The sequence below is a fragment of the Fukomys damarensis genome, unplaced genomic scaffold, assembly GCF_012274545.1.
Source record: "Fukomys damarensis isolate Sample0158 unplaced genomic scaffold, DMR_v1.0_HiC HiC_scaffold_37, whole genome shotgun sequence".
NCBI lineage: Eukaryota > Metazoa > Chordata > Mammalia > Rodentia > Bathyergidae > Fukomys > Fukomys damarensis.
The window spans coordinates 19,920,125-19,942,191 of NW_022900949.1; the positions used below are offsets into that span (position 1 = coordinate 19,920,125).

Sequence of the window (22,067 nt, forward strand, 5' to 3'; positions counted from 1 at the left end):
CAGAGGTGAAAGCAACTAGATTAACCCATTCATGGGCAGGCAGGCGGAGGTAAATGCTCATGGAGCTTTGCGGCCAAGGTTGGCATCGTCGTGGTGCAGGATTCCCAGAGGATTCTCTGTGGGGATGGGGAAAGCACCGGACCACAGCCATCTCAGCAATACGGGCTGGGCAGAAGAGCCACACTGCACCAGAGGAGACCTGTCCAGGCACGAGTCACCTTCTGTCCCCTACGTGGACAGCACCAAGCAGAGTGTGCTTGTGTGGTGCCAGGAGTTGCCTAGGAATCAGCACCAGCCAGGACGCCACTCTTGCTTGCAAGTGGACCACCTGTTCTGTTTCTAAATTGAGCGATGCCAAAATATCTAAACATTGGCTGGGGGAGGGAATTTTGTTTCTTAAATTTGTAATATGAGTAGAAAATTCCTCAGTGAAAAGGCCCCTTAAAATAGAAAAATAAAGTACCTGGTAAAAGAGATCAGATTTAACCATGAATGGCTTGAATTTTTTTTTTTTTGTAAAGAAACGTGAGTTAGAAACTGTCATGCAGGAAAGGAACACTTCTTTGAATGAAAAAAGTCAATGTTTTTAATCATTAAAATGATCACTTCGTATTTCATTTAAGCCTCACAACAACAGTATGATGTAAAAACAACTTCTTCCCATTTTACAGATGGAGAAAGGGAACCTCACAAAGGCTGGCTCAGTTGAGCAGGTTTACATGACTCCTAAGTGTTGGGGTCACAATCTGAACCAAGGCAGACCCAAGATCTGAACACCACACCCCTCTGCTTAAGCACCTTCAATAATACTGCCCATAATTGGAGATACTGAAATCTTACCTAAATTAAACCAGGCCAAAATGACTTCGGTAGGAGGCTAATTGAAAGTACAAACTAGACTGCAAAGGAGAAAGAGACCTTCTATAAATCCTACAGACACCAACCCAGGCACTGGCTCCAGGACCGGAAGGGAGAGTGCTGGCTCACAGGAGCAGCAGAGGAGGCTCTGTTCTAGCTTCAGGCCGTACGCCAGGCCCACACGTCTGCACAGAGCAGGGTGAAGGTGCATGGCTCGGGACTCAGCTCTCACAACCCAGGGCTGAGAGACCACAGGGTGCAGATAAGGCAGGGCTGACCTGCAAACGGAAGTTCTGTGTTAAAGAAAAACTGAAACAACAAAACAAGTGTACATTCTTGAAACTGAGCACACACTCTAGGTATCACCAGGAGAATAAGGACAGCAGTGGAACCCAGTTGTGGTAACTGCTTTACGCTGTCTTTGATCTCTGGGCTGTTTCTTATTTTAGTTATTTTGTTTAAAAACTGTCCATTTACAGTGTCAACTGTTGTGACAGTGCTAAGATGATAATTAACTTCCCATGGCCAGTAGGTTGGTCAAACACCAGTCTCCACACTGCTGCAGAAATATTCTTTAGATGTAACTGACTGAAATCAGCAGCTGCGCCCAGCAGATTTTCCCATAATTCAATCAGGAGAGGCTCTAAGGGTGAAGGCAGGTTGCAGTGAAGTACAGGGAAGTCCGCTCCTGGCTGTGCTCCTCTGGGGAACACAGCAGACAAGCACGGTGTGCGTCTGTGTGGCCTTGTTTCCCGGCGTAGGCTCCAGTCCTCATTGACCCCGAATGTCTGACTGTCAGAGTCTCTCCGAAGACGTGCCGCCATTTTAATACAGCTTAATCAGACCTAAACTCAAACAACTGATCAGTGTCTACCTGGCACGAGCTCTACCCCACCAGAGAAGAACAGACAAATTTGCTGTCTAAGTAAGAGGAAGGACAGTATTCACGCCCACTGGTTACCCTGCTGAGACCGAATTCTCCTATTAAAAGACAGACTAAAAGATGGGGTTGAAAAAGGAAAACAGAGTTAAAGGTACTTCCTAGTAGGTATATTCATTATGAGTACAGAAATGTTGAAAATAGACGGTAAACATACCTAACAAATGCAGATAAATATAAAGCAAAAGCAATATATAAAAATAAAACAAAAAGACCATGTGTCTGTTATATATACATGCATACAGAATACACACATGTATACATTTATGTGTTACGTGTTTACACTCACATGTGCTGCGCAGACATCTATGCAAATACACAATGTGTGTGTGTGTGTGTAATACACATGCACATATAAATATAGATTGGTGCCGAGGATGGAATCCAGGGCCCTCAGACAGGCTAAGCACGTACTCTACCACCGAGATACTTCCACAGCTCGAAAGCAGTAAGGTAAGAACAGCTAATAATCCCTAATGTCAGAAGACGGTCTGTGGAGAGGTATGATTATGACAAATTTGCAACAAACAACGAGCAAAGAAAAAACTCAAAAGCAAAAACTCCTAGGCATGCAAGCACATGATGAAAGTAAAATTATAGGAGGAGACCTAACTTCATTTAGGATTAGAAAAATAAAATGCGCACTGAGAAGGAATGAAAAATACAAGCCACAGAGTTGGCATGTACATATATATCTATAAATAATAAATCCACAGAGATAATTTTCTATGTCTGTATGGACATTTACAAACATCCATTAGTATCTGACTCTTCAAAAGAACAAAAGGTTTTTGTTTAGCTTTGTGTTGCTTTTGAGGTGGGGTTTTGCTGTGCAGCCCAGGCTGACCTCACACTTGGGATCCTTCTGCTTCAGCCTCCCAAGTGCTGGGAATACAGGGGTGAGCACAATGCACAGTGAGAAAAAATACCTAAACAAATCCCTACACAGAATTTAAATACAATTTTCCATGGGTGGTGGCACACGCCTGTAATCTCAGCACTCACAAAGCTGAGGCAGGAGGATCGTAGTGCGTTCAAAGTCACTTCGGGCTACACAGTGAGTTCAAGGCCAGCCGAGGATACAGCGCGAGACCCTGCCTCAAAGAAGACAGTTGCAACAGCAAAAAATTTTATAAACTGCATCCTCTGACTACATCCAGGAGAATTATAAATAAACAATAATCTCAATTACTCGGAAATTAAATATTTTCACTCAGTCAACCCTTAAGGCACAAAACACAAATGGAAAGTTTCAACTTTTCAACTGTTTAAAGCATTAAACAGAAAATATTTCCCAAAACACTGCAGGACATAATCCGTGCAATTGTCAAGATCTGCATGCCTTTAAATGCCTTCAGTATTAAAAGAGAAACATTAAAAATAAAATTAATGCTCATTTAAAGAAATTATAAAAGATAACTAAAAAAAGCTAAAAAGGAAATTAAGAAAAAAGCTAATGAGATAGACAACAATCTCGACAGAGTAAACATAAGCTGACTCTTTGAAAAATATTACTAAAACACAGACATGAGAGGACAGTACGATAATATCTGCTCTCTCAGAGCCTATCTTGCCCTAAATTCTTGGTATTAACTGGAAGGGCAGCAGGGGTTTTCTGGAGTAAAAGGAGAAAGAATCATGAAGGTTTTCTATAAAAAAAGGTGAAAGAATCATGAAAATGGCAGAGGTCCATGCTAGACTTGAACACACAATAATTCTCATGCTTTTATATTCATCATGCTTTCACAAAGGGGAATACTCTGGTTCAGTTGAAATGTTTAAAACCCAAAGAAAGAAACAAGCCAGGCATGATGGCACACACCTGTAATTCTAGCATTAGGGAGGCTGAGGCAGGAGGATCAAGAGTTTGAGGCCAGCATGGGCTACACAGTGAGACCACAGTTGGCCTAGACTATAGCGAAAGACCCTGTCTCAAAACAACCAGAAGAGAAATAACATCAAGAATCAACAAATGGAATTATATCAAATTAAAATGCTTTTGCACAGTAAAGGAAACAAACAACAGAGTGAAGAGACAAGCTACAGAATGGAGAAAAAATTTTACCAGCTATTCCTTGGACAGAAGACTGACACCTAGCATATACAAAGAACTTAAAACAAAATTAGACACCCCCCAAATAAAAGACCTGGTCAAAAAAATGGGCAACTAAGGGCCAGGGATTTAGCCCAGTGGTTCCACTGCCTGTCTGGCAAGCACAAGGACCTGGATTCCATCCCCCGTACCAAAAAAATCGGTGGGAGGTAACTGAGATGAACAGACACTTCTTAGAAGAAGTACAAACGGCCAATAAATACATGAAAAAATGTTCAGTATCTCTGGCTGTCACAGAAATGCAAATTAAAACAGCACTGAGATTCCATCTTACTTTAAAAAGAATGGCTATCTATCCTCAAGAAATCAAATAACAACAAATGCTGGTGAGGTTGCAGGAAAAAAGAAACTGTTCTATGTTGTTGGTATAAGCTAGTACAACCAATATGCAAATCAGTATGACAATTCCTCAAAAAGTAACATTAGGAATTCCATCTGACCCAGCTATTTTCCTTCTAGGTATCTTCCCAAAAGAGTTAAAGACATTGTATTATGCATATCATGTTTACAGCAGCACGACTCATAAAGCTAAATCTTGGAAATAGACTATGTGTCCATCAACAGATAAATGGATAAAGAAAATGTATTTATACACAATGGAGTACTACTCTGCTGTAAAGACAGATAATTTGTTTTTGTTTTTTTTTCTGACAGGGTCTCACTATGTAGTTCAGACTGTCCTGGAACTCACTGTGTAGCCCAGGCTGGTCTTGAACTCACAGCCTCCCAAGCTCCTGCCGCAGCCTCCCGAGTGCTGGGATGACAGGTGTGCGCCACCACGCCTGGTGAAGATGGATAAATTTGAGTCATCTGTTGGAAAACAGATGCATCTTGAGATTAATAATGTTAAGTGAAATAAATTAGACACAAAACCTTAAATATTGCATGCTTTCTCTTATAGAAGAAACCCAAAGTATAAATAAAGAACAAAATAAAAGATAATAGGAAAGAGGGAAATAAATCTTTTGAAAATGTGAAGAGGAACAAGAGGTGGAGAGGGGGGAGAGAGGATGGGGACATTAAGAAGTTAAGTACACGCACCAACTCCCCACGAAGAATGTAATCATTATGTACTGCAAACATGTCCTAATAACAAATTAAAAAAAAAAAAAGAAAGAAATGGAAGAGACAATGGAGGTAGACATAAAATATGGACTGAGCCATAATTATTACACACACAATGTCAGGAGAAGTTCTCCACAATTTTTGGGGAAAATCATTTCATCATTAAATTATGATCAGGACTACTCTTCCGCCTACTCACTGCCTGTGACATGCGCAGCATAACTCCAGCGTGCCTCGGGTCACAGCCAAGGCCTCAATGTCCTGTGACACTGTGCTGCTCAAGGGCAGGATTCCATTGGCTGAAGACATCCTGGATCTTTCAGAACCTGAGTAGACACGTCTCACCTGGAGAGGGGCAAGTTCCTTATCTTCTTGATTCATCCCACCTACTGTTGTATCTTTGCTCATTTTTTGTTGGGGGTACCGGGGATGGAACTTGGGCCCTTGTGCTTGCCAGGCAGGCGACAGAACCAGTGGGCCAAATCCCTGGCCCTGTGTCTGTTCATCTTGCTGTCCTAATCAACATGAGACCATCATCAACATAAGATCCTCGTCTACACAGATTCCGCATTGTCCTAGGATTACCGCAGCTTCCCTGAGTCATCTGTTCCTCCCAATGTCCTGAAGGTGTGGCTCGCTGGGGTCCCTTCGTCTTTGCTGCCCAGAGCATCACTGATTAGGTCTAAAGCTAACTCTTCTTTAAGTCTCATTTCCTGTCTTTATTCGTGAATTTGGCTTGTGTTGTTGTGGCTCACAGGAGACCAGGACGCACTGCAGGGGCTCTGGTAACATCCCCTTCCCAGTTCCCTACCACACAAGCCATTCGTTTCCCCCAAATGCGCACCACCTACGGTCACCTAGCATTTGGTGCTACTGGAGTAGAACAGGCCCAGGAGCAACGCTAGCAAATGCTCATGAAGCAAAGTCACTGCACATTCCACAAGTCCAAAAATACTTTCTTGGTGCCAGTGCGGCTCAACACAAAGCCTCTTGGTACTGCATCCCATTGCGTTACTCTTCGGCACTTTATCAAAATCTGCCCCACAGTTCAAAGCTTCATCTGACGCTCCACACACACTCAACACTGCTCACATTTCATCTTCACCCTGTGCAGACTCTGCGGCGACACCTTGAAGACCACAGACTGGGCTGAGCTGGGCGCGGTGGCACATGCCCGTGTCCCCAGCTACTGAGAAGGAGGCTGAGGCAGAAGGACCACAAGTCTGAGGCCAGCCTGGGTGACTCTGTAAGATTCTGTCTCCGAATTAAAAACTAAGAATGGCTGGCTGGGGGTGTTGCTCAGAGTAAAGACACGGGGTTCAATTCTAAGTATCATGAAGGAAATGAAGGAAGGTGGGGAGAGAGGCAGGGGTGAACCCCACAAAGTAGGGGATTGAAAGGAAGATGAATAAAGAGAGTCAAGAAGACAGAGAAGCTGGGATGACAATGCAGGGCAGCAGAGCAAGACAGGGCTATGGCAGGACTGCGCAGGGCGAGGCGGAGACCACCGCGAAAGGAAGACACTACAGTTAAAAAATCTGCTAAGCTCCAGGCTGGATCCTTTCCCCCGAACTCCACCCCCATCATCAGATCCTAAGAGCAGACACAGTGGAGTCATTAGCAGCCGATGGCACTTCGCAGCTGTCTAGGTTTCCAGTGTTTCCACACATCGTGGACGGGTGACATGGAGACCGGGTGACACGGGAAGGTCCAGCAGAGCAGACGCCGGAGCGAGTGCAGAACCCGGGTCTCCGGTGCCCTGTTGAGCCTCTCTTACTGCTATATCTGCAACAGCCTTTTCACACCTTCATCCTTCTCAAGCCATGACGATGCTGCTCGTTTTCTTCCAAATATCCAGTCCACCACGTGACTCTGGTACGCGATCCGGTCCACAGCCAGGGGCTGGGCCTTACTGCTGGGAGTCTGCACACCATGCCAGCTTCCACACCAGCGCCGGGGCTCTTCTCATCCTTGCCAGGCAGCCCCGAGAAGCTCGTGTTTAAACTGTGCTTTTACTCCACGTCCATCATCAGCAGTGCCCCGTGTCTGCTGGCCCACTCTCTCCTGGCGTTCGGGACTCAACACAACCTGCCTTCCCCCTCCTGGAAGCCACTCACCTCCTCTTCCCCAGAGGCCATGTCCGCCTCACACTGGACCACCCACGAGTCACAAGGGAGTCACCTGCATTCTGTCCTGTCCCAGGTTCATCCGTCCTTTTCCCCCTCCTCAACCAGGATGCTCCTGATCCTCCATCCTGTTCGTCCCAGTCGTAATCTGTTGGGACCCTTCCCCAGATATGTTCAAATACCTATGAAACACTGGGCACCAGGGAAATAGAAACCATTTGGAAAGAAGTTTTGAGCCTAAAGGCCCTCTCTCATTCAAAGTAACTCGATTCAAATTCTGGCCTTCAGGTGGAAGTGTTTCCTTCTTCCTGCTCTCTCATTGCTTTGAGCTCTAGCAAGGCTGGGAGGTGCATATTACCATTTCCTAATGCGTGCCCCATAACACAGGAGCCCCTAAAACAATAATTCTGTGGGTCAAACAGATTTAGTAAGCACCGAATATTTCTTTTTCCCACCGCTTCCCTCCTTCTCCCTCCTTCCTCGTCCCTCTCTTCCTCTCCTCTCCTCTCCTTTTCCTTCCCTTCCATTAGGGATCAAACTCAGCGCCTCACACACGCTAGGTAAATCCTCTACCACGGAGCTGCACTCCCAGACCCAGCAGTGACTGTTTCAGTCCTCATCCACCTGCCCACACATCTTCACCTGAGAGATTCACTCACAATGTCTATTAGCATGTTCCGTGTTCCAAGATCCCACCAGGCCTGCAGTACAGAAACTCACTTCACTTTGGTCGACCAAGAACTTCCCCCCAGTTTGAAATTTTTCTCCTTATTCTTCAAATAGCCATTAATGCCCTAGGAATCTGGGGAACATATTTTTATACACTGCTGGTCTAGATCACTGCAATGTGGGACTTGCAGTTTCAGAACGTCCAGGTTGCCACGGCCTTGATTTTTCCAGCCAGAATACCTTCCGCTCCATGAGGAGGACAGTTGCAGCTGCAGATGCATGACCTCATCTAATCCCCACATGACACGACTGTCTATCTCCTTCTACTGTTCAGGAAAAGCCTTGGGGAAGCAGAACGACTCACCAAAGCTAAAGGTGTCCCGGTAAATATCTGAACTCCGTTACGGTGGACCAGAAGTTCAGGCTCATCTGGAAAAGGCATAACCCTTTGTAGGGCACATTTTGGTTTTTGTGCTTGTTATGTAAAGTCTGAAGCTAAGCTCACTGTGCAGATCCATGATAAATAACCATTTGACTGAACTAATCCAAGAACACACCTGCAGAACGAACCGTGAATACACAGCAAAGAAATTACCTTGATCAGCAAAGAGGAGAAGGGCAATTTAGACATTTTCACTATGAATTCTGCATCTAGGTACCGGGCTGAATCACAGTGGTCCTTTTTAGATCCTTCAATACGGAAAATCTGCATCTAATTTGGCAGCAATTTTCTCCAGGTTTTGCTGATAGTCTTCCCCAGATGTCTCCTGTCGTGGATCGGGGTACTGCGGCCCTTGTCTCCCCATTACTTTTCTACTCACTCCCGCATACTCCTTAACAGTTTTCCCAGTAGAACTTCCTTTGATGTTTACAGACCTCCACCTAATACAGCAGGTCCCTCACGATGCACTCTCTCGTTCGAACTCCAGCACTAATTGAAATGAAAGCTAACATGGAGGTGGGCAGTGCCCAATGAAACACGGATCAAAAGCCACACTGTAGGAACGTTCCCAATTTAGCATTCCTTTGCTGTTTTTCCTGTACTCTGCATGATCAGGGACAAATGGGAATCAATTCTGCAAGTACAACTGCAAACTGTGAACTCTGTCTTTTCAATCACTGAGTCTCCGCCACGAGATGTCCCGCTATTTAAACGGACCTTCCGAATGTTGTTCCATAACCGTTTTCTGCTTCCTTATGGCGCTAGGAATTGAGTCCAGGCCTTCACACTTGCGAGGCAAGGGCCTGGCCCACAACCTTCAAGTCACAGTTCAGAATGTGAGTCCTTCTCTCCTGATGTCAGTCTGATCTTTCCTGTCACATTTTTACTACTGTTTTTCATCATATCCAAGTTCAGATGCTGCTGACCACACACAGTATGGTGTGCACATTTCTCTGAGGACAAAAAAGCTTTTTAATATGGAGTCTTTTGATACTATCCTATTTTTTGCATCTCAGGGCTCCAGCATTTCACTAAGCACACTCGCACTAGCACCAATTCTCTACAGAAACGTACGGTTCTGTTATGACACCGTGGTGCTCTATTCACTGGCATTCTCCAGCAAAAGCACACTTCCCCATGATCGTCTTTCTCACTTACTCGCCACTATTTATGCCACTGCTTCTTTCGTGCCCAAATTCCTTTTCTTCTCCAAATTCTGAAAGACAGATCCATGTGGCGGGCTGACACTTCAGCCACTCCCAGAGTCACCATTAAATCTTGCCTCTACTGACAGTCATCACAGGATGGCACTAGCCAGAATTATTAAGTCACTGCATGCACAGCTTCTCTGGAGACCTGCCTGGGCAATAACAGCCTTTATGTGTGTGAGAAATACAATTTCCTGTGTCATATTACAACATAATCCAAGGCTTATTTGTTATACAGCATATCTGGATAAAGCGGACCGATACATCAATTTTACTGTATGCACCTACTATCAGCTCCTTTCTTCTTATAATTTGTATTTGAATGGGACCAACTGGCTACTGAAAAATAGATACAGAAGGAAGAATGAGCAAAGGAAACCTGCACGCACTGGTTGGTGACATGCAGTGTCTTTAAAGAAATACGGCACAGCACTTGCTTGTCCCAAAAGCGTGTCACCCTCATGCTCCGTCTGTAGCATCTGTGGTCTGCACAGCTCCCAGCACAGCCCTTAAGTCGTAGGCTTGCTGCAATCAAAGTGTTGTGGTCTAATAATCGCTGCCTTTCTCTTGCACTCACCCTGCTTTTCATCCGGGAAGCTTCCTCCATTCGGAGGAGAGTCACAGCCTTAGAAGTTGTTGGCGGCAATCACTCCTACCGCAACTTTCCTTCCTCAGCCTCCTCTGAGTGCGCTGGGAATCTCCAAAGCCACAGCCCAGGTCCAGACTCCCTCCTTGCTTCTTTCAAGAGGGCGGGGTCGTTATCTTCTTTGTCTTAATACTTTTTGTGGTTTGCTGTGAGTCTTACATGAACAGGCATCAAAATAACTTTACCAACTGTAAAGAGAATTTGCTTCTTGAGATCTGCCCTTCTGATTCAAAGGTAACGAAAACTTTCCCTGCTCTCTGTCTTTGATTTTCCACGGCTCTCCATAAGGCCACGTCTATATATCTCTGAAAAGGAAGTCAGTCAGGGAACACACAATTGAGGTTGAAGCAAAGATACCCGTTCCAATTTTCGCAGGACAGTTCTTCAAACAGTGAATAAAGCTGTTCAGAGGTTGTTTGAGGAGAAGGAGGAATTACAACTCAGGATGTCCGTCAACAAACAGACTCGTAGACATTTTCTTATTCTGAGTTGTCAGCATAACTGCATCTCCACACCAGAGGAGCCGGACTGTGGCAGAAAATGGCAAACAGGAGACTGAGGCAGCTCCGACAAAGGGATGGGTGTTGTTCCCCAGAAATGCAGGGGATGGGAGGGGGCGCACTGGATATTTGAGGGGTGGTGAAGAGGTCTAAGGGGCACCTAGCAACTGCGGAAGACTGGGTGGGGCCTCTGCCCGATCCACCGTATTTCAGAGAGTCCTGTTGTTCCTGTATACATCTCCTCAGTTTTGCCTACCCTGAAGTTACTGTAAAAGGGGCATATCTGGCTCTTTCCTTTTTTTTCCCCCTTGGTCCTGGGGATCAAACTTGGGTCCCTGCACTTGTGAGGCAGGCGGTGGCACCACTCTTTGTATTGAACTGGAGAACCCATTCCATTTTTTTCAGCTCTAAGTGTATTATGTGTACACTAATTGTGGTCACAAAGCAGGTGCAATCCACGGAGTCAGTGAAATAGTGAAGGTATGGATAAACAAGAAAAAAATACTGAAAACCCTAGTTTCAGAAAGATTTCTGAGCACAGGAGTGGGACGTTGCTCTCTGCTGCAGAAAGGCCAGCTGAGCGTCTGTTTATTAGTGAAGATGCAAAAGAAGATAAATTTGTCAATTTCATAGTTGTACAATGACCACGAATGGAGGCACTCCTGAACTACAAACCTTTCTGAACTCGGTCGGGGCTATTTCAATGAAGCAATATTTTGCCAGCATAAAAATCTACACAGACATCTTCTTTTTATGGTTATTTCATGTTCTCTGGAATTGAATAAGATTTACCATTTACAAAAGAAAGTACGGAGCCAAAGGAAGTCAAGTTTATGTCTCTGTTGCTATTGCTTGACCCAACATGATGGACATATTCTGTTACCAGCTTTTAGACACAGTGAACAGGAAGAAGCAAGGTGAGTTCAAATGGAAAGAAGTCCAGACCTTTCTCCAAATGTTCGCTTCGTGATGCCAGGGAAATGACACTTTTGGGAAATGACATTCTTAGGTTCCCAGGCATTTTGATGTCTGCCCAAATGGCAATCGACCGTTTATTTCTGGGACTGTACTCCTTTTTATTGACAGCACTTATCACATTCTAATTATACTAGAAATACTGGCTCGTTCCTGCATCTAGTACTGTACATATCGTGACCATTTCTAATCTACATTATGCAATCCATCCCCTAAATACGGGGTTACAAACCCCGTGATTAAAACACGGTTCCTTCCCACCAACAGCTCATTCCGGGTGGAATAAAGAAACACAAGGACATAGGATGCATCGTGATACTGTAATACAGGCACAGTTGGTTTCCATAATACAAGTACCACGATATGTTTGGACCAATTCCGAAGGTGATTTGGGCTAGATCATGAAGATAAATCATGCTACATGGCTGCTTCACGAATGTACATCTTTGTAAACAACTATTTCTTTTACTGACTTGAAAATAGGCCCACGTCTTGTAGTTTGTACCCCTCACGAGCCTGTAGCATAGTATTTGTGAAGTAAATATGCATGGGATAAATAAATGAATGAAATCTAAGTTTGAGGCTTTTAATAAAAACCATAAACTTCGTAAAGATATTAAAATTATTTTCCGACAATGGGGAAAACAACCACTTCGAGTGTTCAGATACTTGCTGATTGGAAAAGTGAAATGACTTCAGACACTAATTTTGAAATGAGCTGTGGCCCCTCAGCTGGGCAGCACAAACCAGAACAGTGTGAGGCTCAGAGCTGCCTCTGAAAGCGGGGGAGGTTCTACTAGCCTCTGGATCGGCACTTTAGGGTGCAGATACTACTGGCCTTTGATAAAGGCGGGAACCCAGATGAGAAAGGTAAGTCATTAGCTCCAAATCTCCCAATTAGCATACGGTGAAGGCTGGATTCCAACCAGTACCTGGAGAGCCCAGCCCAGCCAAGGCAGCCAGAGTAGGACTGGCCTGCATAATTAAAAGGGGAGGAAAGTGGAAGGAGTGAGAGACAGCTACAACAGCCACCGGCAGAGTCAGCAGAGGGATGTCTGGTACTCAGCACACCGCAGCTGCGTTACCGGACTTCCTCCTTGGTAGGTCGTGCGATCTTCCTCCAAAGGAGGCCAGGAACGATTCCTGGTCAGAAACTCACGGGAGAACAGCAGTGTCACAAAGGGAAGGACAGAAAAAGGGGCACAGGGTAGCAGACAAAGAGTGGAAAAAAAGACAGAAGATGAGGGAGTGTGTGTGGAACTTCGTAACCCTTCCCGAGCCCATCTCCCGTGTGTGCAACGTTAGCTGGGGTTTGCTTATGAAAGTACAGCCACAGACTGAACTGTGTACGCGGATTTGGACCTCGAAGTCTCCGCACACTGGCTTGATGCCGTGGACTGAGACAGGCAGGGAGACGGAAGGGATCATTCACTCAGCCTGTGGGACAGCCACGGGATGGGCATGTAAGGAGGGATCAGAGAGGGAAAGCTGCCACCCGTGCTCCCGTCCCCTCTCATCTGCTGCCACACGCTTCTTGCGACCTTCTGATCACGACTGCTTCCTGTTGCAACAGTTTCAGTCAAAGCCACCATCATCAGAGCAGTGGCAATAATTAGGAGGTCGCAAATAGAACAACTGAAGTATTTCGGACAAGGAGAGGATACCACTTCTGACAGCGATTTCTCAGGAACATTAATACATTTTAAGCTTGAAAGAAAAATGTTTTCCCCTGCCACGCAGCACACTTTTGAAAGTCTTTTTTAACCTTATCACGGTTTCTGTGATGCCCTCTAGCATGCTCCTTACCCAGGCCACACGAAACTTGCAAACTTTTACCTTCAACTTCTCTGAGATAGCTGAATAAGGATTCTGAACTCAAATCCTAAAGTCTTTTTTAGTAAACAGTGTCACTGTCCTTTCTCCGAGCTTCTGCTTCCTCGATCTGAACAGCTTTGGGTAAAGCACTCCCAAATACTCCCCAAAAATGACAGGAAAACAAGCACAGACCCCGTTATTTCAGTGCACAACTGCTCTACTATCAACAGAAAATAGACATATTTTCTATGCACGCTACAGTGAAAAGATGGCCTTTCTTTTCTTAATTACTGAAGAGTGACTCACAGCCCGTCCTCACATGGGTCAGGGCTCCTTTTCCTATCTCCTTTTCCGAGTCTACTCAGCAGAGTAGATCAGAAAGCATAAAACGCGGCTCCCATCTGAAAGCATTCTGACAACGATTCCCTTGGAGGAGAGGGTTTCTCTCCTTACAGGGGGAAAATTAGAGCAAAATCTACAGGCCGACGCTGATCTGTTTTCCAAAGAAAATCAAAAGCTGAGTGAGTCAGGAGGTCGGCACCGACTCCAGGAAGGCAGGGCAAAGGCCCAAGCTTGTCTCTCTGAGGGTGTGGACGTCACAGGCCACCCCCATCTCCCTTCCCACCCAGGCGCGAACTGGCTAAGTGCTCTCCCGGTCCACCTACTCCACACTCAAAGGCCGATCTGGTAACACGCCAGTGAGGTCTAGGGAGAAAGGCGCGTTCTCCTGTGACCCCCAAACCTGTTGTGTCCACTAAGAAGTAATGGCATGCAGCCAAGAAACAGAGCCACTCCAAGCCACAGTTGGGTGGCATCCGTGGGGCTGTCAAGATAACCAGAGAAAACAGGTAGCTAAAGACAGCAGAAAGCAAGGGCGCACAAGGAAACCGTCTGTGATTACAGAGAGAGCGCAGAAACAAAAGCCTAAAGACAGCTTTAGGGAAAGGGCTTTCTCACGCCTCCCCTTCCAAGCTATGTTTTGCTCAGTCAATGCCATTCGTGGATTTGTGTGTTCATTTACTCCTTCCCTCCCTGTGCTCAGTGCTCAGCGCTTAGCGGGTGCGTTCAAGTTGGTGCCACAGTGAAATAATCCCTGCTTTTCCTGCGCTCTGCATGTACTTGCGGCCGGGGGAACATGGCCTGTCCTGGGGTGGGGGGACACGTTCTCTGGGCCCTTCCCCTCCGGCCTCTTGCTCTCTTGCTGTGCTGGGAAAGAGGACCTGTGCGCGCACAGGAAACCTTTTCTCCAGGCAGGCTGGAAAAGAGATTTGGAACACTGTGGCAGACATAGTCCACCGAACTATTTTTTTCTACCTTCAAACTAAGGGTTCTTTTGCTTTTCCTCACACTCACTGAAAAATGACCCAGCTGGGTGCAGTGGCACACACCCAAAATATCAGCTACTAGGAAGGCCGAGGCAGGAGGACTGAGCGTGGCACCCACCTAGGCAACTTAGCGAGATCCTGTATCAAAATCAAGTGGGGGGCAAGGGGCTGAAGATGTAGCTCAGAGTTTCCTGGGTTCAATTTCCACTATGGGGAGGCAGAAAGCAAAGGAAGAAGAGTAGAAGCAACGAGCTACCCAAGGAGAGAGAGGGGCACCCTGTACCTGGTCTCTCAGCCTCTCCTGGTGGCCCATGATTGCTGTGGCGTGGTGCGGGTATTTCTGTTTCAGGTGCTCCAGGAAAGCTTCTCTCTTCCTGTCCATCTCAGAGGCCTGCATTCCCAGGATTTCTCTGGAACTTCGGGGCCCACCTAGGGTGTGTCTCCTCAGGATATTTCGGGACGCCTTGGAGCCCGAGGCGCGGCTGCTCCCATTAGCAAGGCGCTCCTTGGTCCTGCGGGATTCTGCATCTTCCAAGGATGTTACCTGCAGATTGCCTTTCCCTTGTTCTGCAAGACGAAAAAATACAGTTCCCAATGAACCATTTCCCACAGGAAATCTCACTACAGAGCACCAAGAGGCTGTGCGGCCGTTGTTAACACAGCAGTGTAACTCAGCAGGCCCCTTTTCTTCACTTTCTTCCTTTCTTTCCTTTTTCTTTTTTTTTGCAGCAAGGAGGGAAAAATGGACACCCCTCACCTCGGTCTACAAACTACAGCACAGTCAGAGCCAGCGACTCAGGTTATTTCTATATTTTTAATTACAGAAATAATAGGGTTTAAAAAATTTGTGTGTTCTGAAGACAGTTTCTGAAATATGTGTTTCATCACCAAGAACAAAAATAGCTGTTACCCGACACAGAAGTCATATAACCACGGACAGATTTCAACCACGTGCAAGTTCTACTTCTCTCATTAGCATAAGGCGGGCAAACAGGAAGAAAATTACCAGAATAATCAAGGGTTGAAAAGTAAAGGTTTAAGCACACCTTACTTGAAGGGGCCTTTATCTGAAACACACAAAGGAAGACATACAGTGCCTTGTGATAGCCACGGCTCAGATAGTCGGGTTCAGCTCCAAGCTGGCCGTTAAGGCAAATGTTGGTTTCTCTCGAGAAGAGATGGACTAAGACTCACAAGGCCAATGCTCAGGCACCGGAAGTACAGGTGACACCACCCCGCTCCGTTCACTCTCAGGGGCTGGAGAAGGGGAGACAGACAGGCTTTCCGGTAGGAGCGCTCCAGTTAACTAGGAAAAGGAACGAGCTCTTTCAAAAGCCAGATCAGGGAAAGTACAGATCACTCATAAACACCTAAGGAGCCGGCTGGGTTTCTCATCACAAAGCCCAGTTTTCCTTATGGGAAACAGTTCTTTTGCAGTCTTAGAGACACAGGCAAAATAAAACGTCCCTGTCCTCTGAATTCCACAGAAAAGCCTGAGACTGGGTCTTGTGAACCCTGGCTTTTCTCCTAGGTTGAGAACGAACAACTGGATCTCCCTGTCTTGTTTTCTTCATTGATAAAAATAGAAGGGTTGCATTAGCTTTAGCAATGCCAAGAGGCAAGAGCCTTCCTACCTCTAAGTCCTTTAAATATAGTCTACATTTTAAAAATTTGCAGTAGCAGTTTGTCAATAATTGATCTTTAAATTAAATGCACAAGAACAGATTCCATATTTGAGAGTTCTGCTCATCCGTATCTCAGAGAAACAGAGAGCCCAACCTTCACAGCAGTGATGTAAAATGACGGGTGCCCAGAGCTGAGGTATAAACCAGTCCCTAAAAGCAGCACTGCCAACAGCGTCCCTCTTCTCCACCCAGAAACACCTGCATACAGTGTTTAGGCACAGACTCCCTTTGGTCAGGCACAGAAAATACGTTAATCTCAGGCTGCTTTCCCTGTTCCAGTCTTCCAGAGCTCGGTATGCGTGCTAGGAACAGTTCTCCTAGCCTCCCTCCACTTCGCATTACACTGCTAATTATAGCATCTCCATCAGACATTGCCGAGGGAAGGGAAGGAACACACACAGCCAAATTAGCCAGCCCTTCTACTTTTCATTAGTTCCAGCAGAAAATGCAAAAGGGGAGAAGACTGAACACTAGTTAAAAGAAGGATATCTGGGTACCCTTCCAAAACTTACACTCGGGTAGTTACCTTATTTAGGGCCTCTTCCCTAATAATATCGAAGCAACAGGATCTACTAAAGAAAGGTAGACACAGGCCTGGGGCTGATGTGCAAGGCCCTGGGCTGGACACTCAGCATGGACAAAAGGGAGGGAGGGAGGGAGGGTACTACATGCTGAACAGGCCACGTTTCAGCTTGATAAATACACGCGCAATCTCGAGATGCCTGGCTTTACCTTCTGAGCATGTGCACCCCACCTGTGTTAACCAAAACTGTTGCATACCTGATGTAACACTATTGACTTTTAAGTGGGTTTTTTAAAAGATTACTTTTTACACCTTTTTAAAAACTATCTGGGGCAGCTGTGTTAACGGTCAGAACCGAGTCTCTGGAAAGACTCGTGTGATTTCTTCACAGGGACGTAACACAGACAGACGCCTGCACACACCCATATGGACAAACGCTCGCATGTTTTCAGGGAGGACAAAGTCCTGATGTGGGCAGGATGTGGCATTCTGTCTGGCTGCAGGGCTGACTCCCAGATCTGTTCTGTTTCACCCAAGGGTCATCAGGAGAGGCCATTTGACCAGCACAGCAACCCTGCAGATCATAAGAGGTTTTCACTTTCTTTTGTAAAATAAATTGGGAAGGCTAGATGGAAGGTCTTGGAGGTCACTGTCTATCTTCTGTCCACGTCAACCTTTTGGGGGTTTTTTGTAGGGAGGGGTTGAGGCAGGGACTTCTATGTAGCCCAGGCTAGCGTCGAACTTATGGTGATCCTCCTGCCTCAGCCTCCCAATGTTAACCTCTCAGAGCCCTCAACTTCTGGACTCTCTCTGTCCTCGTCCTGTTCTAACTCTTCTCACTGGGAAAGTCTCCAACCTTACATGGCTTTTCCAATTTTATTTCTTCTCTTTCCTGTGGATGTTTCTAAAGTGTCTCCCGTTGCTTAACAGGTCTTAATGTGACCTGGAGGAAAGCAGCGAGCAGCGCCTGTCCCAGATGGGACTGGAAGATGCCCGGTGGGGACATCCAGCAACCCGCACCGCCCCATCTCTCCTTCCTGTCAGCCCTCTCTGCCTGGTGCTCTATCAGCCCATCAGCCTCCTGTCGTCCTCCACCAGGCCCCCGTTCCACTTTCCCCGCACAAAGCCACCTCACACACATCCCGTCACCCGAACCTCCCCCATGAGGCGCCCTTCTGTGGAGCAGCCGTTTCCACCCGAGGGAAGAGCGGGGACTCTGGCATTTGAGTCCCTGGGGGGAGGACACGGTCTTTCAGCTGAGGAGCAAAAGCAGGATTCCAAGCGAAGGAGAGGGGCCAGGCACAGGACACTTTGTCACTCCTCGTCGGCCAGCTCCTCCTGAGAGAAAAGCTCCAGTGTGGCTTGTGCAAGCCTTCCGCACAGGAATACAATTCTGTTTCTTGTTTGGAATGTGCTTTGGTGCTCACATTTAAATATGGGTGTGCCTGGCTGTTTGCTATTCTGGGAACCCGCGTAAGGAAGCGATGAAGCAGAGGCCAGAGGACGAGGCTTGGGAGATGCTGAAAAGCAGCCCTGTTTCCTCTCCTGCCCCTCCCGGCCTCTGGAGAGCCCAGAGCAAAGAGAAAGGAAGCTCAAAAATGGTAAACAAGCCCTTAAACCCTGCCTGGAGCAGGAGTGGGAGGAAGGCAGAAGGCTGGAGATGCTGGTCAGAGTCCCCACTGGGCCCGGCCGCCCCGGTGGGGCAAGGACTGCGGAACCAGGCACCGCGGAGCTGCCACACCGGCCTCTGTGCACACCCAGGCTCCTTGGGCTGCACCAGCTGACTCGCCGGGAAAAATGAGGGGCCTTGCATCACACGGGCAGCAGGCCACGGTGCGGGGGCTTTCCTGCTTTGTGTTTGGGTTTTTTTTGGTGTTGGGAGGAGCTCAGAGTCCCTCTTGTGCTCAGTACACACAGTCACACTAAGCCTGGCTGTGGATTAACCCTGGGCCAGGACTAGGCAGGCTGCAGACTCTCCGGAAAAGTGTCCCTCCTCCCTGCGCATGACTTCGGCTGGTGAGATGCCATGACGAACTGCTGCTGTGCACGGCTGTACCACCTCTCCGGGTGCCCCAGGCACCAACAGCACAGGGAGGGCGCATTTCCTGGCGCTGTCCACCTCAGCGGGGCCTTGTCCCGATCCTGGATCCTGGTCCAGGCATGCGGCGGAAGTGACGTGGGCACTTCTAGTCCCGGTCCCTGGGCCTCCTGACTACTCCTCCACACGTGCTCTCTTTCTGTGAATGCAAAGAGTTCAGCAGGAGCCTACGTGGAGCAGAGTGATGGGGCAACAGGACCCCGGGTGGCCCCAGGAGATACCCCAGACTGGGCTGTTACACTCCTCGGAGGAAGAAATCAGCCTGGACCACGCAAAGCCACCACGATCAGAGAGCTGATAGGACAGTAGCTGCCGTGACTGACACACGATTCTGTGGGACGCTCACGGGGTCCCTCTGCTTTCCAGCTCCCTCGGCAATAGTAGAAGACTCATTACCATATGCAAAATAGCACAGAGATTACAGCTGACCCCAAGCCATTACCCTCTTCCCAAGAGCTTGAACACAGAAGTGAGGGGTGAGGAGGATTTCTGGTCTGGAGCGAAACAGACAGCCCTTCCCCTACCTGCAAAAGCATTCTGTGCCAACTATTGATGAAAGTTAATTTATCAATCGATTGATTTAGTTACCCAATCATACAAACATTTACACCATGCCTATTCTGTACAACGAAAGGAATTAGGGGACAGAGTGGTGACACAGTGACCAACACAGACCTAAGTCCCTTCCCTTACAGAGGAGCCAGCATAATTACACAGACAGACAGACAACATTCAATCTCAGTGTCACACAGCGACGAGTGCTTTGGAGACTAAAACAAGACAAGGGAACAGAGGCTGATTTTGTGTTGTTTTTTGTTTTTTGCAGCGGGGACCTTGCACTTCCAAGGCAGGCAGCAGAAGTGACAGGTTTTAGAAAAGCCTATGCACTGCTCAGGCAGGCTGTCCTATGACAGGCGCAGACTGGACTGCGAGAGGCCAGCAGGAGGCCTGACCACCTGCACACAGGTTTCATGACCGCAGGGCTGCAGTGAGCAGTGAATGTCCCCTAGGACCACACCAAGGAGCCACGGCTTTCAACGGGACCCGGATGCAGTCCGATTCAGATGCCACTGACAGCCACCGAGCGCCGGCTCTGTGGCACAGGCCCACCGTCATTCATCCCTACGAGCGGGAAAGCTTCCGTGATTAGAGCAATTCTCAGGGTGACCCAACGCCCCACGGTGCCCAAAGCACACTGGGTCACAATGTCGTGCAGTGAAGTTATTTGGAGTGCTCCCTTTCACTGTCACGAGTGTCTGGGTCTGTACACCTAGGGGATCCGATGAACGCAGAGTCCCAGGGCTGGTCTAACTCATTAGCCTTCTCTTCTGTATTTACTGAGTGCCTTCCGCAAGCCCAACACTCCACTAGGCGCTGGGAGTGCCAAGGTGAAGAGACAGGGTCCTCCCCTGAGAATATCAACTTCTAACTGGGCAAAACGGAAACAGGACAGAGACCAGCACCTCCTGCCGGTCACCAAGCTGAGGGAATCGGAAATGAAGCCACTGTGTGCACCAGAAGAGTGGGATCTGAAAATCTACCCTGGATTCTTCCTCTCCTCTAGCAATCTTTTCAGCCATTTTTCCCCCGAATCCAACCTCTAAATGCTGGAGTGCCCCAGGGACATCTCTAGGACCTGGCCTTCCTTCCAGGCACAGATCCATCCGAAGGCTTCTCTGGTGGTCCTGTGTACTCTCCAGTCCGTCCTGATATCTACATTGCAATCAGTAAGCACCCCACCCCCGGTCTGACCACAAAGCCCTCCCGCTGTCCCCTTGAAATGCTTTCCCAACTAGGCAAATGGCGACTCCATCCTTCCAGCTACCCGGACCAAAACTTTTGAAGACAGCTTTGACCTCTTTTTCTCTTACATACCACATCCAGTCTTTTAGCAAATTCCTTTGGCTTTACCTTCAATATACATCTGGAATCTGTCTTCTTATCTCCACCTGCTTATCACCAGCTGACTCACACTAGCACTGTCTCTGGCCTGGTTTACATCCCACCCTGGCCCTTCCCCCGGCACGCTTGGGTTAGGCTGCATACAGAATCCACGTTTCCTTTTATTCAGGCGATTGAGCCCAGGGCCTTGACTCTCAAGGTTATCCCCAGCCTTTTTTACTTTTTCATTCTAATGCAGCGTCTGTGTAAGTCACAAAGTTGCCCCAGGCTGGGTTCAAACTTGTGATTCTCCTGCCTCAGCCTCCCAGAGAGCTGGAATAATGGCATGGGAAGCACCAACACCAGGCCATGTTACCTCTCAAAAGACAGGTCCAGCGTGCCAGTGGCCCCCCGCCCGCCGCTTGTGAAAGCAAACTAAGTCCTTACCACAGTGTTCCAGGCCCCAAGAACTGGCCTGGGACAAATTCTTCTCCCCTTCTGCCTGCTCATTGCTCCCCCACAGGCTGGATCCTCCATCTTTTCCTACCAACAGCTACACCCCGAGCCCCACTCCTTATTCCCCTGCCTCATTTTCCCCGGTGGCCTCATTTCCAGCTAATAGGGTTGTCAGGTAAAGATACAGGATGCCTAGTTAAATTTGAACTGCGGATACACAGCTAATAATTTGCCGGTACACGTACGCCTCCTGCGATATTTGGGACAGACTCTAAAAACTCATCCACTTTTTATCTGACTCTGGGAATCCTGGGTTGTTCCGGGCGACATCTGGCACACCTGCCATGTAACACGCTACATAGCCCATTTGTTTGTACTTGTCTGTGTCCGTCAGCTCGTTCCGCCCCAGCCTGGCCCTTAGCTACAAACTCCACGTAGCCAAGCGTGTTTCCCTCCGCTTTCTTCACCCCCGGACCGCGGCAGCTGCGACCGTGACGCTCGGACACACACACACACACACGCACGCGCGCGCGCGGAACCTGCCATGTAACACGCTACATAGCCCATTTGTTTGTACTTGTCTGTGTCCGTCAGCTCGTTCCGCCCCAGCCTGGCCCTTAGCTACAAACTCCACGTAGCCAAGCGTGTTTCCCTCCGCTTTCTTCACCCCCGGACCGCGGCAGCTGCGACCGTGACGCTCGGACACACACACACACACACGCACGCGCGCGCGCGGAGACGC

At 47.7% G+C, this 22,067-nt stretch overlaps 1 protein-coding gene across 12 annotated transcripts in view; it reads right to left on the reverse strand.

Annotated features, from left to right (window-relative positions):
• Nucleotides 1-22,067, reverse strand: part of Kiaa1217 (KIAA1217 ortholog) — a 674,425-nt gene that overhangs the window by 241,019 nt on the left and 411,339 nt on the right. For 11 of the 12 annotated variants that reach the window (XM_010619810.3, XM_010619812.3, XM_010619809.3 and 8 more), the window contains one exon: nt 14,966-15,249. The exons of the other annotated variant lie outside the window; for it this stretch is intronic. In XM_010619810.3, the coding sequence (XP_010618112.1) occupies nt 14,966-15,249 (284 nt within the window). Of the gene's footprint in view, nt 1-14,965; nt 15,250-22,067 lie in introns of those variants that run through there. 12 annotated transcript variants of the gene reach the window in all.